Below are 14,198 nucleotides of genomic sequence, written 5' to 3' on the forward strand. Positions count from 1 at the left end.
TTTGCATGCCATACTTTTACGAAACATTTTTTGCTCATAACTCAGTTAGTGGTGTCCTACGACAGTGGGACCACCTTCAGAACATTGACCATAATTTACTCTTTCTGTCTATATCACATCTGTGTCCCCACACTAGGTTGGGGGGGACCCCAAAATATTAACCCCTCCCACCATTCAGTGTCTTTTAAGCTTTCTCATGGCTACAACTTTTGTTTTACGACTGGGAGAAGTTTTGTTTTAAAGACCTTGTTTGTAATATCATTGTAACAGGCCTGCTAGCCTCTAGGGCTAAGTACATGGGTACACTTCATTACTTTCTCCTTTTTTTTCTCAGGGTTATCCTCTCTAGGGCCTAACAATAAGGTTACATAACCATGTTTTTTTTACAAATGATATTTTTGTTATGGTGCCCTCATGGGGCTGTTTTGAGCATTACAGTCTAATACCAAAAGTTTATTTCTGATAGAGGTTTATATTTTAATTGTATGTGTTTTAATAATCTCTCCTTATTATAATTATGACCATAATTCAGGCTAGCGTAACATCCTTATTACAATATGACTGAACACTCTTGACCCTTCTAGTTTATTTCTCCTCTATGGCTGTCTTATGTCTTTTTTTAGGAATTGTTTTAGCCAGCCAGCAACTCTGATTGTGTGGTGGTGAAAGTGGTATTCTATCAGTATTAGGATGGCAGGTTTAAATTAGTATGCTAAATGGCAATGTATTCATTTGTTTGCTGGAGATAAAGGAAAAGGTAAATGGAAGTGCTGTAGTTATTATATGCAGGGCCAGTGGAATTATATGGCAGGAAAAGCTGAAATTATGAGGCATGGTTGACCAATTTATGTGGCACAAAATCTTCAGTTATGAATTTACAATGCCAATAGCTCCAACTCAAGCAAATGTGAGACCTATTGCATTTCAAATGCTTATTATGTGTGCTGTTTGTCGTCAGCAGTTCTTCATTTTATCATGGTAGAAACTGTTTTTCTGTAGTGCCAAGTATTCTGAAATGTAATTTCTGATCATCAAAAATGAACTGTTTTTGTTAGGAAGAAAAGAGCATATAAATGGAAATTTTCTTTGCTTTTCTTTATTCATTTAGCTGGCATATTGTGTAGTTCAGTTTTTAGAGAAGGACAGCACGCTCACAGAACCAGTAAGTTAAAAGAATTTTAAAATGTCCCTAATTCATTCATTTGACATAGTAACATTTATGTTTGTATCCCTTTGACATGTTATATTTCATTTTAATTGTATGGTCCTACTGTTTTATATTGCTCATGTTAATTTACTGAATATTTTGAGCATGATGTGTCACTTAAAGTATTGGTTCAGAACATAGCTGCCATTTATGGATTGCATAAAACAGTTTTAACCATGATATTAGACACATTTTGGAAAACTCTTGCTTTGCATAATACAATAGTATAGAAATTGCCTTAAAACAAACATGAAAGCACACTGCTTTTCTATAAAAAGCAAGAACAAATCAAAGATTTAAATCATCCAAAGAACAAGATGACTTACCAGCTGTGTCGTGTCATGGCTAGTCACTTTCCCATCATGCCCCTTGTGCATGAGAACACAGACACACATGCACACTAACCAACACAGAATAAAAAAAATTCAAAACTGTTCTGTTTAGTTTATTTTTGCAAAATGCAGGTCTTGGGAACATATTTTATTATGAAAACCACTTTGATCTACTCTTTTAATAGTGCATGAGAAGTGAACCAACCTCATTTTCCAAAATAAATTATGTAGATAAATCACTCTCCGGACTTAGTCAGATATTTTATTATCAATAATACTCATTTTCTTCAACTTAGAGGGTTGAAAGGCATATCAGCCAGGAACCTATGATCGTCTGATTATGAGCAGCTTTTGTCAGTAAAGACTTAAACTACTGAGTTACCTTGCAATAAATGTAATTCACTAACAAACAGAATATAATCTTCATCCAAGCTCTCACTCAGGTGGCAGGAATTAGACAGAAACCAAGGGGTATTGAGAAGAAGGAATACAGACAAGGTTAGCCATTTTGCTTTCTGAGAAACAACATGTACAGGTGAAAGTTTTTACTTTTAGTGAACATTTTACACTTTTAGCATTTTAATGTTAAAAACCCCACCTAAATGTGGGAAATGCCCTTGAAGGCGTTTTCAAACTGCTAAAGAATTTAGTGTCAATTATATTTTACCTTTTTATAAAAGAAATACATTTCAGAAGACCAGAAATTTGAAAATTGTATGCTGAAAACCCTCTGGCACCTCATTGGATGGAGGTGGGTGAACACTACCAGACTGTTGCTGCTTGCATACAGGAGTAAGTTTACTTATTTGCTTTCTTCATCGGATCCAAACCACTCTTGGTTACAGTAATAATGAGGAGATTTTTCCATTGCTAATTATCAGCATTTGGTCCAGAGGAAATATATTTTCTAGGATGGATTATGTCTGGCATTTCAAGCGAAGTGTTTAATCCCTGACAAGCATGAGAGGCAATCATGATATTTGCTAATGACCTTCATCTGTTGGGTGTTAGAAATGGGGTCTCTAGTTGGCAAAGTATTCACCTTTGTCCAAATAGGAGCCACAATACTAGTCATGGTAAGTAACACAATCCAAATTATCCTGTGCCCACCCTTTGGTAGTTTGGCACTGAGCAGCCAGGCTTAACTTAGAATGCAATGTGAAAGGTATTTGTGCAATAAATCATGCAATAACACAGTGAAAACACCACAAAAATACACCACACAGGTTTAGAAAAATGATATTTATCTTGTTAAATTAAGGTAAAAACTATAAAGATTCAATAAGCACAAATTGAAATTTCACTTTTGCAATGTTGAGAAGGCCCAAATCCTAAAAATCAACAGTTGTCGTTTGTGAGCACAAAGTACGTTGTCTGCGTCAAAATTACACGCACCTAGACCGCAGAGGAGGCGATTCGTTGAAAAATAAGGTGTGCGTTGGATTTTCTGATGCGAACAGACGATGCATTGTTTCTTTCCACGTTGCAAGGGGCTTTGCGTCAACTTCCAGCAAGCAGTCCCGGGTCCTGACTACGATGCTGAGTTCTTTTGACTTCCAGCGGCGATGCGTGGACATTCTGGGGGTGTGGGACAAAGTCCTAGGGTTGCATTGATCCGGTAGGCATTGCGTCAAATTTTCTGTTGCATGGCAGGCGCTGCCTCAATTTTTCACTCAGGAAGTCGGGCTGTGCCGTTCTGGCTCAGCTGTGCGTCTGTCCGATATGGCTGTGCGTCAAATTTCCGGTCTCAATGCAGGCGCTGCGTCGATCTTAATTCGGGAAGGCAGGCTTCTTCGTTCTGGTTCGGCTGTGCTGTGATTTTCTCGCCACAAGGCAGGCTGTGCGTCTTTTTGGCCCTGAGACTTCAGAAAACAGACGGCAAGCTCAATCCAAGCCCTTGGAGAACACTTCTCAACAAAGTCAGAGGCCGGCAAGGCAGCAGGGAAACAGCAAGGCAGCAGTCCTTCACAGCAAAGCAGTCCAGGTGAGTTCTTTGGGCAGCCAGGTAGTTCCTCTTGACAGGTTGCAGGTTTTGGTCCAGATGTGCGTGATCTGGTGGGGTCAGAGACACAGTTTATATACCCATAAATGCCTTTAAGGTGGGGGAGACTTCAAAGAGTGGTTTTGAAGTGCACAAGGTCCCCTTTCAGTACAGGTCTGTCTGTGCCAGGGTCCCAGTAGGGGGTTTGGCAGCCCATTGTGTGAGGGCAGGCCACTGTCCTTTGAAATGTCAGGCCTTCCACCCTTCCAGCCCAGGAAGACCCATTCAGTATGCAGATGAGTGCAGGTGTAAGTGTGTCCTGTGTTTGTAGTTGTCTGGGTGAAATGCACAATGGAGCTGTCAACCAGCCCAGCCCAGACGTTGATTGGAGACAGGCTGTAAGGCACAGTTGGAGTTTTAAGTGCAGGGAAATGTTCACTTTCTAAAAGTGGTATTTCTAAAATAGTAATATAAAATCCAACCACACCAATAAGCAGGATTTTCTATTACCATTCTTGCCATATGAAACATGACCTGTTTACCCCTTTCTGATCAGAATCTACCACTCAAACAGTATATGAGGGCTGTCCCAATGCTAGCCTATGAAAGGAGCTGGCTTCACAGTAGTGGACAACGAATTTAGGAGTTTTCCACTACTAGGAAACATAAAAAACACATATATATGTCCTGCCTTTTAGACTTTTACCTATGTAGCACCCTGCCCTATGGGTTACCTTGCACCCTGCCCTATTGGTTACCTAGGGCCTACCTCAGGGGTGATGTATATGTAGAAAAAGGGGAGTTTTAGGCTTGGCAAGTATTTTTAAATGCCAAGTCGAAGTGGCAATGAAACTGCACATACAGGCCTTGTAATGGCAGGCCTGAGACATGGGTATGGGCTACGTATGTGGATGGCACAGTCAGTGCTGGAGGCCCACTAGTAGCATTTAATTTACAGGCCCCTGGGGAAATGTAGTGCACTTTACTTGGTACTTAGAAATAAATCAAATATGCCAATTGGGTATGAACCAATGTAACCATGTTTGAAGGGAGAGAGCATATGCACTTTAGCACTAGTTAGCAATGATTAAGTGCGCAGAGTCTTAAAACCAGCAAAAACAGTGCCAAGGGATGACCTCCTTAAGGCTGTCTAGTCTAACGTGTCCCTCCCCAGCTGAAAGTAGGGAGAGCTACCCAACCACTTGCGAACTCTCATTGCTAAGGCGTAACAATCTGGAGAGACCATCAGCAGTGGCATGGCCAGTCCTCCGGCGATGCTCCACCGTAAAGTCCATCCCCTGTAGGGAAATGGACCACCTCAAGAGTTTATGATTTTCACCCCTCTGCATGAGCCATCTGAGGCTCCTGTGGTCTGTCTGAAACCGGAAGTGAGTCAAACAGGTAGGGTCTCAGCTTCTTCAGTGCCCAGACGAGAGCAAATGCTTCCCTCTCTATGGCACATACCTCTGTTCCCGTAGTAATAGCCTTCTGCTAATGAAGACTACTGGTTGGTCTAGGCCCGCCTCATTCAGCTGTGCAAGAACCATCCCTATGCCATGCTCTGAAGCGTCTGTCTGCACAATTAATTTTTTGGAGGACTCAGGGGCCCAGAGCACGGGTGCTGTGCACATGATTTCCTTGAGGGTATCAAAGGCCTTCTGACAAGCCTCTGTCCAATTCACCAACCTAGGTTGCTTCTTGGACGTGAGCTCTGTTAAGGGAGCCACTGTGGTGCCGTAGCCTTCAACAAATCTGCGGTAGCACCCGGTGAGATCCAGGAAAGCTCTCACCTCAGTTTGGGTTTTAGGTTTTTGCTGGGCCATGATTGTCTCAATCATGGCCTGGAGGGGATGCACATTGCCACCACCTACTAGGTGTCCCAACTATACCACGGAACCCTGCCAAATCTGGCACTTACTGGCCTTGATGGTCAGGCCTGCCTTTTGCAAAGTGTGAAGCACCTCCTTGAGGTAGAGCAGGTGTTCCTCCCAGCTGTAACTGTAGATGGCGATACCGTCTAAATAGGCTGCTCAGAATGTCTCCTTCTCAGCTAGGACACAGTTAACCAACCGTTGGAAGGTAGCAGGAGCATTTTTCAATCCAAAGGCCATTACTCTGAACTGGTAATGTCCCTCAGGAGTAGAAAAAGCAGATCTCTTTCACCCCCTCAGTCAAGGCGATCTGCCGGTACCCTGATGTGAGATCAGAAGTATTGAGGAATTTGCCAACGCCTAGCCTGTCAATGAGCTCATCAGTTCTGGGGATAGGATGAGCATCTGTCCATGTGTCTTAGTTGAGACCCCATTAGTCCATGCAGAACCTAAGTTCTGCCTTGGCACCGGGAGCGGCGGCCTTGGGAACCAACATCACAGGGCTGGACCAGGAGCTTTTGGACTTCTCAATCACCCCAAGAGCCAGCATCTTGGCAACTTCCTTCTTGATGCTTGCCGTCACCTTGTCTGACACACTGTAAATTTTGTTCTTTTCAGGGGGACTGTCTCCTGTGTCAATGTCATGGACACACAAGTTTGAGAGTCCAGAGGTGAGGGAAAACAAGGAGAAGTACTGTCTGTAACTGATAGCAGTCCCCTCTCTGATCCATGGTCAGGGAGTCAGAGAAATTGACATCCTCCACTGACCGATCACCTTCCTTGACAGAGAGGAGGTCGGGGAGAGGTTCACTCTCCTCTTCCATACCCTCGTCTGTCACCAGAAGCTTGTTGACCTCAGACCTCTCAAAATCAGGCTTCAGTCTTCTAGGGGTTTTCTAGGGGTCTTAAGGTCCACTAAGTGGCCTCTCCGTTCCGCTCCTTTGTCTTAAATGGGCCAGTCCAGCTGTCCTGGAGAGCCCTCAGCTCTACTGGCTCCCTCACCCAAATTTCATTTTCAGGTTGAAACTCTACTTGGGTGGCCTTCTGGTCATACTATTGTTTCATAACCTCTTGTCTGTCTTCAAGGTTGGACTTGGCCTTTTTCCAGAAGTCTTCCATCTGGTTGCAGAGAGCCAGCATGTAACTGACCACATCTTTTTTTTTTTTGGGGGGGGGGAGGATCTTGGGAGCATTCTCCCACCCTTCCTTTACTATGTTTAGGGGGTCCCCTGACAGGGTACCCATAGATAAGCTGAAAGGGATTTGTAAGGAAATGCCTCCTTTGCATGGTTACCCCCTGACTTTTTGCCTTTTGCTGATGTCAGTTATGATTGAGAGTGTGCTGGGACCCTGCTAACCAGGCCCCAGCACAAGTGTACTTTCTCAAACGTGTACCTTTGTTCCCACATTTGTCACAGCCCTGGCACTCTGATAAGTCCCTTGTAAATGGTACCCTGGGTACCAAGGGCCCTGATGCCAGGGAAGGTCTATAAGGGCTGCAGCATGTCTTATGCCACCCTAGGGACCACTCACTCAGCACATACACACTTGTGTGTGCTGGTGGGGAGAAAATGACTAAGTCGACGTGGCACTCCCCTCGGTGCCATGCCAACCTCACACTGCCTATGGCATAGGTAAGTCACCCCGCCTAGCAGGCCTTAGAGCCCTAAGGCAGGGTGCACTATACCACAGGTGAGGGCATATGTGCATGAGCACTATGCCCCTACAGTGTCTAAGCAAAACCTTAGACATGGTAAGTGCAGGGTAGCCATAAGAGTATATGGTCTGGGAGTCTGTCAAACATGAACTCCACAGCACCATAAAGGATACACTGAAAACTGGGAAGTGCCAGTGTGCACTTTATTGTAAAATACACCCATAAGGGCATCTTAGAGATGCCCCCTGAAAACATACCCGACTTCCAGTATGGGCTGACTAGTTTCTGCCAGCCTGCCACACACCAGACATGTTGCTGGCCACATGGGGAGAGTGCCTTTGTCACTCTGTGGCCAGGAACAAAGCCTGTACTGGGTGGAGGTGCTTCTTACCTCCCCCTGCAGGAACTGTAACACCTGGCGGTGAGCCTCAAAGGCTCACCCCCTTTGTTACAGCGCCACAGGGCATCCCAGCTAGTGGAGATGCCCGCCCCTCCGGCCACTGCCCCCACTTTTGGCGGCAAGGCTGGAGGAGATAATTAGAAAAACAAGGAGGAGTCACCCCCCAGTCAGGACAGCCCCTAAGGTGTCCTGAGCTGAGGTGACTCTTACTTTTAGAAATCCTCCATCCTGTAGAAGGAGGATTCCCCCAATAGGATTAGAGATGTGCCCCCCTCCTTACAGGGAGGAGGCACAAAGAGGGTGTAGCCACCCTCAAGGACAGTAGCCATTGGCTACTGCCCTCCCAGACCTAAACACACCCCTAAATTGAGTATTTAAGGGCTCCCAGAACCGAGGAAGATAGATTCCTGCAACCTAATAAAGGACTGCTGACCTGAAGCCCTGCAGTGAAGACGGAGACGACAACTGACTTGGCCCCAGCCCCACCGGCCTGTCTCCCTACTTCGAAGAAAACTGCAACATCCAACAGGGTCCAGCGACATCTGAAGCCTCAAAGGACTACCCTGCATCTAAAGGACCAAGAAGCTCCCGAGAACAGCGGCCCTGTTCAACAAACTGCAACTTTCTTGCAACAAAGAAGCAACTTTTAAAGACCACACATTTCCTGCTGGAAGCGTTAGACTTTACACTCTGCACCCGATGCCCCCTGTGGAAAACTAACACTACAGGGAGGACTCCCCGGCAACTGTGAGCCCGTGAGTAGCCAGAGTTGACCCCCCTGAGCCCCCACAGCGACGCCTGCAGAGGAAATCCAGAGGCTCCCCCTGACCGCGACTGCCTGTAACAAGGAACCCGACGCCTGGAACTAGCACTGCACCCACAGCCCCCAAGACCTGAAGGAACCGAACTCCAGTGCAGGAGCGACCCCAGGCGACCCTCTGCCTAGCCCAGGTGGTGGCTACCCCGAGGAGCCCCCCCCCCCCGTGCCTGCCTGCATCGCTGAAGAGACCCCCGGGTCTCCCCATTGATTCCTATCTGAAACCCGACGCCTGTTTGTACTTTCTGTGCCTGCTTGTGTCCCCCCTGGTGCCCTACAAAACCCACCTGGTCTGCCCTCCGAGGACGCGGGTACTTACCTGCTGGCAGACTGGAACCAGGGCACCCCTATTTCCATTGAAGCCTATGTGTTTTGGGCACCACTTTGACCTCTGCGCCTGACCGGCCCTGAGCTGCTGGTGTGGTAACTTTGAGGTTGCCTTGGACCCAACTTTGAACCCTGTAAGTGTTTTACTTACCTGTGAACTTAAGATGTACTTACCTCCCCCAGGAACTGTTGATTTTTGCACTAAGTGTCCACTTTTAAAATAGCTTATTGCCATTTTTGTCAAAACTGTACATGCTATTGTGATTATTCAAAGTTCCTAGAATACCTGAGTGAAATACCTTTCATTTGAAGTATTACTTGTAAATCTTGAACCTGTGGTTATTAAAATAAACTAAGAAAATATATTTGTCTATATAAAAACCTATTGGCCTGGAGTAATTCTTTGAGTGTGTGTTCCTCATTTATTGCCTGTGTCTGTACAACAAATGCTTAACACTACCCTCTGATAAGCCTACTGCTCAACCACACTACCACAAAATAGAGCATTAGAATTATCTCTTTTTGCCACTATCTTACCTCTAAGGGGAACCCTTGGACTCTGTGCATCCTATTTCTTACTTTGAAATAGTATATACAGAGCCAACTTCCTACAATCAGTACCTCCTCTGATACCTCCTCCTTCAGGGCCCAGAAGCTCTTCAGCTGTGAGGCCTCGAATGCGCTCCAGTTCGCCTCATCAATCTCGTCATTGACAACATACACAGGGGTGTTCTACTACAACATTTGAACATCATCATGGATCTTCCCAAAGGTCACGCTCCATCGTCAACATGTTGATCATTATTCTTCATCTACAAGAGACTATTCCCCAACTTTATCAGACTAACCACCACCTCAAGTCTCTCCAGTTGATGACATTTCTACCTTTCAAGAAGTGCTAGTTCAAGGGGCTGCAAAACGCATTATATCTGATGGCGACTTCTAGCTACAGATTCCTTACCTTTTAATTCCCTGGCGTCCGCTTCGAATCCGGAATCCTTTTGCTGAGCAATGCCCTGCGCGCGCCGTCAGTGGCGTCGTTCGGATCTGCATCCGTCGTTCAGCTCCGGGTGGGTTTGTCAGGGTCGTTGGAGCCATCTGTGACATTACGGTCGCCTGTAAAGGAACCACCCCGTCGCACATATGTCAAGCCTTTTTTCGTCCTTTTGTCGAGGAAGATGTAATCTAGGAAGGATGGGGTTCAAGCCGTGTGGCTGCCTCAACACGCCATGTCAGTGACAGACCCCCACCATGTATATGTCTGGTGCCTCGACAGGGACTCTTCTTCCCACTCGAGGTCATTGGAGCACTCAGGAAAGAGGCACAAGAAGAATTTTAGTCCAAGCAGACTTCGCCACGCCTGTCGGCCGTTGAGGCATCTCAGGAATGTAAACATTCTGCAGAGCCGTTGCCTGGGCGGACTTCACACCTCCCTTATACAGGAGCCGGAGCAACCCCCGCTCAAATAAGACTTTTATGGAGCCATGTGCCTTGTTTTTGAGCGGGCTGCCCCAGCTGCATACAACTGGCTTTTCGATTGATGTCCAGGCAAATCTGATGGACATGCCCTTCGACAGACTCAGCACTTGAACAAGGGACTTCACCTTATCTTGGATTTAAGGGACGTCAATCGCTTCCTCAAAAAGGAGAAATTCAAGATGCTCACTCTAGCTCAGGTCTTGTCTGCCCTAGACCAAGGAGACTGGATGGTAGCTTAGGAACTTGCAAGATGCGTATTTTCATCCCCATCCTGCCCGCCCACAGGCATTACTTGTGGTTCAAGGTGGGCTACGAGCACTTCTAGTTTACCGTGCTCTCTTTCGGTATCACCAGTGCCCCTCGGGTGTTTTCACCAAGGTGATGGCGGTGGTAGCAGCTTATCTGGGCTGGCTGGGGATTTCTTTTTCCCCTACCTCAATGTCTGGCTGTTGAAGGCTCCTATGCCCCAGGCTGTCATCACCCACCTTCAAGACTATGGCGGACTTCCTGCATTCACTGGCGTTCACTATAAACATGCCGAAGTCACACCTGACTCCCTCTCAGAAACTCCCTTTCATCTGAGCTGTTCTGGATACAGTGCAGTTTCAGGTTTATCCTCCCGCGCAGCTAGTCCAGGATATTCAGGTTATGATTCTGATGTTTCGGCCTCTATCCTGGATTTTGCTGAGACAGACTCTGAGGCTGTTGGGACTTATGGCTTCCTGCATCCTGCTAGTCAGAAATGCCTGATGGCATGTGAGGGCTCTGCAGTGGGACCTGAAGTTCCAGTGGGCCCAGCATCAGGGAAATCTTACAGACACGGCTCAGATCTTGGAGGGAACTGCAAAAGACCTACAGTGGTCATTAGTGGACTGTTATTGGGTCAGAGGCAGACTCCTCTCCCTTCCCCAACCAGATCTCACAGCAGTGACAGATGGGTCATTTCTGGGATGGGGTGGCCATCTGGGAGAGGCAGAGATCAGGGGCCTCTGGTCTCCAGCGTAATCTGGACTCTATATCAACTTGTTGGAGCTCCGGGCGATCCGATAGGCATTGAAAGCATTTATTCCTTTTGTGAAAGTTAAGATAGTACAGGTGTTCATGGACAACACCACCGCAGTGTGGTACTGCAACAGGCAGTGCGGTGTGGGGTCGTGGACCCTTTGCCAAGAGGCTCTGCGTCTCTGGACATGGCTGGAACAGCAGGGCATAACCCTGGTTCAACACCTGGCTGGTTCTCTGAACACCAGGACAGACAAACTCAGCCCTCAATGGTTAGCAGATCACGAGTGGTATCTCCATCCGGAGTTGGTGCAAGGACTCTATCAGCAGTGGGGAGAGCCTTGGTTAGACCTGTTCGCCTATTCAGAGAATGTGCAGTGTCAGCAGTATTGCGGGTTGGAGTTTCCAAAGCAGCAATCGCTCGGCGACGCTTTTCATCGCAAATGGAGTTCAGGTCTCATGTACGCCTTTCCACTCCAGCCCGAGTTCTCAAGAAGATCAAGAGCGGCCGGGCCAAAGTCAACCTAGCGGTTCAGAATTGGGCATGGAGATTCTGGCATCCCAAGTTTATCGAAATGAGCATCATTCCTCCGATCAGACTGCCCCTTCGGGAGGATCTTCTGTCACAGCAGCAGGGGAGGGTTCTTCAAAAGAATCCTGTCAACTCTCTGCCTTCATGTGTGGATTGTGAGCGGCGGCAGTTGATGGCTTTTGACCTTCCTCCCGTGTCTGTAAAGTTATTTGGCAGCCAGGCGTCCCTCCACTAAAACGGTATACGCCTGCCGTTGGAAATGATTTGTATATTGTACGGAAAGGTCTACTGAGCCTCGTTCTGCTTCTCTTTCTGACAGTCTTCTCTTCATTCTTTCACTTGCCCAGCAGGTTTCTGCCTTGGGGACTCTCAAGGGCTATCTTTCTGCCTTATCGGCATTTCTTCGGCTGCCTGATCAGCCTTCTCTGTTTAAATCCCACATTGTACATAGATTCCTCAAAGGGCTTATACATATATTTCCCCCTAGGCCCTTTATGCCCCTTTAAGACATAAATCTGGTCCTCACATTACTGATGTATGCTCCCTTCGAGCCTTTGCACAACTGTCCCCTCAGGCTGCTCACCATCAAGACACCTTTCTTAGTGGCAATAACACCTGCCTGGGGGGTGAGTGAGATGCAAGCTGTAGGAAGTTGGCTCTGTATATACTATCTCCAAGTAAGAGAGAGTATGCACAGAGTCCAAGGGTTCCCCTTAGAGGTAAGATAGTGGCAAAAGTAGATAATTCTAATGCTATATTTTGTGGTAGTGTGGTCGAGCAGTAGGCTTATCAGAGGGTAGTGTTAAGCATTTTTAGTAGGCACAGAGGCAATAAATGAGGAATACACACTCAAAGACTTAACTCCAGGTCAATAGTTTTTATATAGAAAAATATATTTTCTTAATTTATTTTTAGAACCACAAGTTCAAGATTTGAAGTAACTACATAAAATGCAAGGTACTCCACATAGGTAAGTTAGGAACTTTGAATTAGAGCAATAGCATACACAGTTTTAGTAAAAATGGCAATAAGCTATTTCAAAAGTAGGCATTTAGTGCAAAAATCAACAGTTCCTGGGGGAGGTAAGTAATGGTTAGTTTGTCAGGTAAGTGAGATACTTACAAGTCTCAGTTCCTGGGCATAAGCAGCCCACCATTGGCGGTTCAAGGCAACCCCAAAGTTACCACACCAGCAGCACAGGGCCGGTCAGATGCAGAGGTCAAAGAGGTGCCCAAAACACATAGGCGCCTATGAAGAACAGGGGTGCTCCGGTTTCAGTCTGCCAGCAGTTCCCGCGTCCTCGGAGGGCAGACCAGGGGTGTTTTGTAGAGCACTGGGGTGGACACAAGTAGGCACACAAAACACACCCTCAGCGGCACAGGGGAGGTTGGGGCCAGTGTGCAAAGCAGGCGTCGGGTTTTGTATTAGAATCAATGGAGGGAACCAGGGGTCACTCTAGCGTTGCAGGCAGGGCACGGGGGCTTCTCGGGTCAGCCACTGACTGGGCTAGGCAGAGGGTCACCTGGTAGTCACTCCTGCACAATGGTTCGGCTCCTTCTGGTCCTGGGGCCTGCGGGCGTAGTGCTTGGTCCAGGCGTCTGGTTCCTTGTTACAGGCAATCGCGGTCAGGGGGAGCCTCTGGATTCTCTCTGCATGCGTCTCTGTGGGGGTCCAGGGGGCTCATCTCAGGCTACTCACGAGGTTGCAGTTGTCTGGAAGTCCTCCCTGTAGTGTTGGTTCTCTGGAGCTCGAGCCGGGGGCGTCGGGTGCAGAGGGTGAAGTCTCACGCTTCCTGCAGGAAGTGTGAGGTCTTCAAAATGTGGAAGAAAGTTGTTGCTGTTTTTGAACAGAGCTGCTGTTCACGGGAGTTTCTTGGTCCTTTGGTTTCAGGGCAGTCCTCTGAGGCTTCAGAGGTCGCAGGTCCCTGTCGGATGCGTTGCTGTTGCAGTTTTCTTCGAGTCAGGAGACAAGCTGGTAGGGCTGGGGCCAAAGCAGTTGTTGTCTCCGTCGTCTCTCCAGGGCTTTCAGGTCAACAGTCCTTCTTGTTACAGGAATCTGATTTCCTGGGTTCTGGAGTGCTCCTAAAGACTGAATTTAGGGGTGTGTTTAGGTCAGGAGGGTAGTAGCCAATGTCTACTGTCCTGGAGGGTGGCTACACCCTCTTTGTGCCTCCTCCCTGAGGGGAGGGGGGCACATCCTTAATCCTATTGGGGCAATCCTCCAATCTCAAGATGGAGGATTTCTAAAGGCAGGGGGTCACCTCAGCTCAGGACACCTTGGGGGTTGTCCTAACTGGTGGTTGACGACTCTTTGTTTTTCTCATTATCTCCTCTGGACTTGCCGCCAAAAGTGGAGGCTGTGTCCAGAGGGGTGGGCATCTCCACTAGCTGAGATGCCCTGGGGTGCTGTCACAAAAGGCATGAGCCTTTGAGGCGCACCACCAGGTGTTACAGTTCCTGCAGGGGGAGGTGAGAAGCACCTCCATCCAGTGCAGACTTTGTTCCTGGCCACAAAGTGGCAAAGGCACTCTCCCCATGTGGCCAGCCACTTGTCTGGTTGTGGCAGGCTGGTAGAAACTGGTCAGCCTTGCACT

General features: G+C 47.4%; 1 protein-coding gene across 3 annotated transcripts in view; it reads left to right on the forward strand.

Annotated features, from left to right (window-relative positions):
- The window catches only part of PPP2R5C (protein phosphatase 2 regulatory subunit B'gamma), a 1,141,542-nt gene that overhangs the window by 795,425 nt on the left and 331,919 nt on the right, over positions 1-14,198 (forward strand). For all 3 annotated transcript variants that reach the window (XM_069208343.1, XM_069208345.1, XM_069208344.1), the window contains one exon: positions 1,109-1,162. In XM_069208343.1, coding sequence (XP_069064444.1) covers positions 1,109-1,162 — 54 coding nt within the window. The remainder of the gene's footprint in view (positions 1-1,108; positions 1,163-14,198) is intronic.

Source organism: Pleurodeles waltl, chromosome 9 (assembly GCF_031143425.1).
Source record: "Pleurodeles waltl isolate 20211129_DDA chromosome 9, aPleWal1.hap1.20221129, whole genome shotgun sequence".
Taxonomy (NCBI): domain Eukaryota; kingdom Metazoa; phylum Chordata; class Amphibia; order Caudata; family Salamandridae; genus Pleurodeles; species Pleurodeles waltl.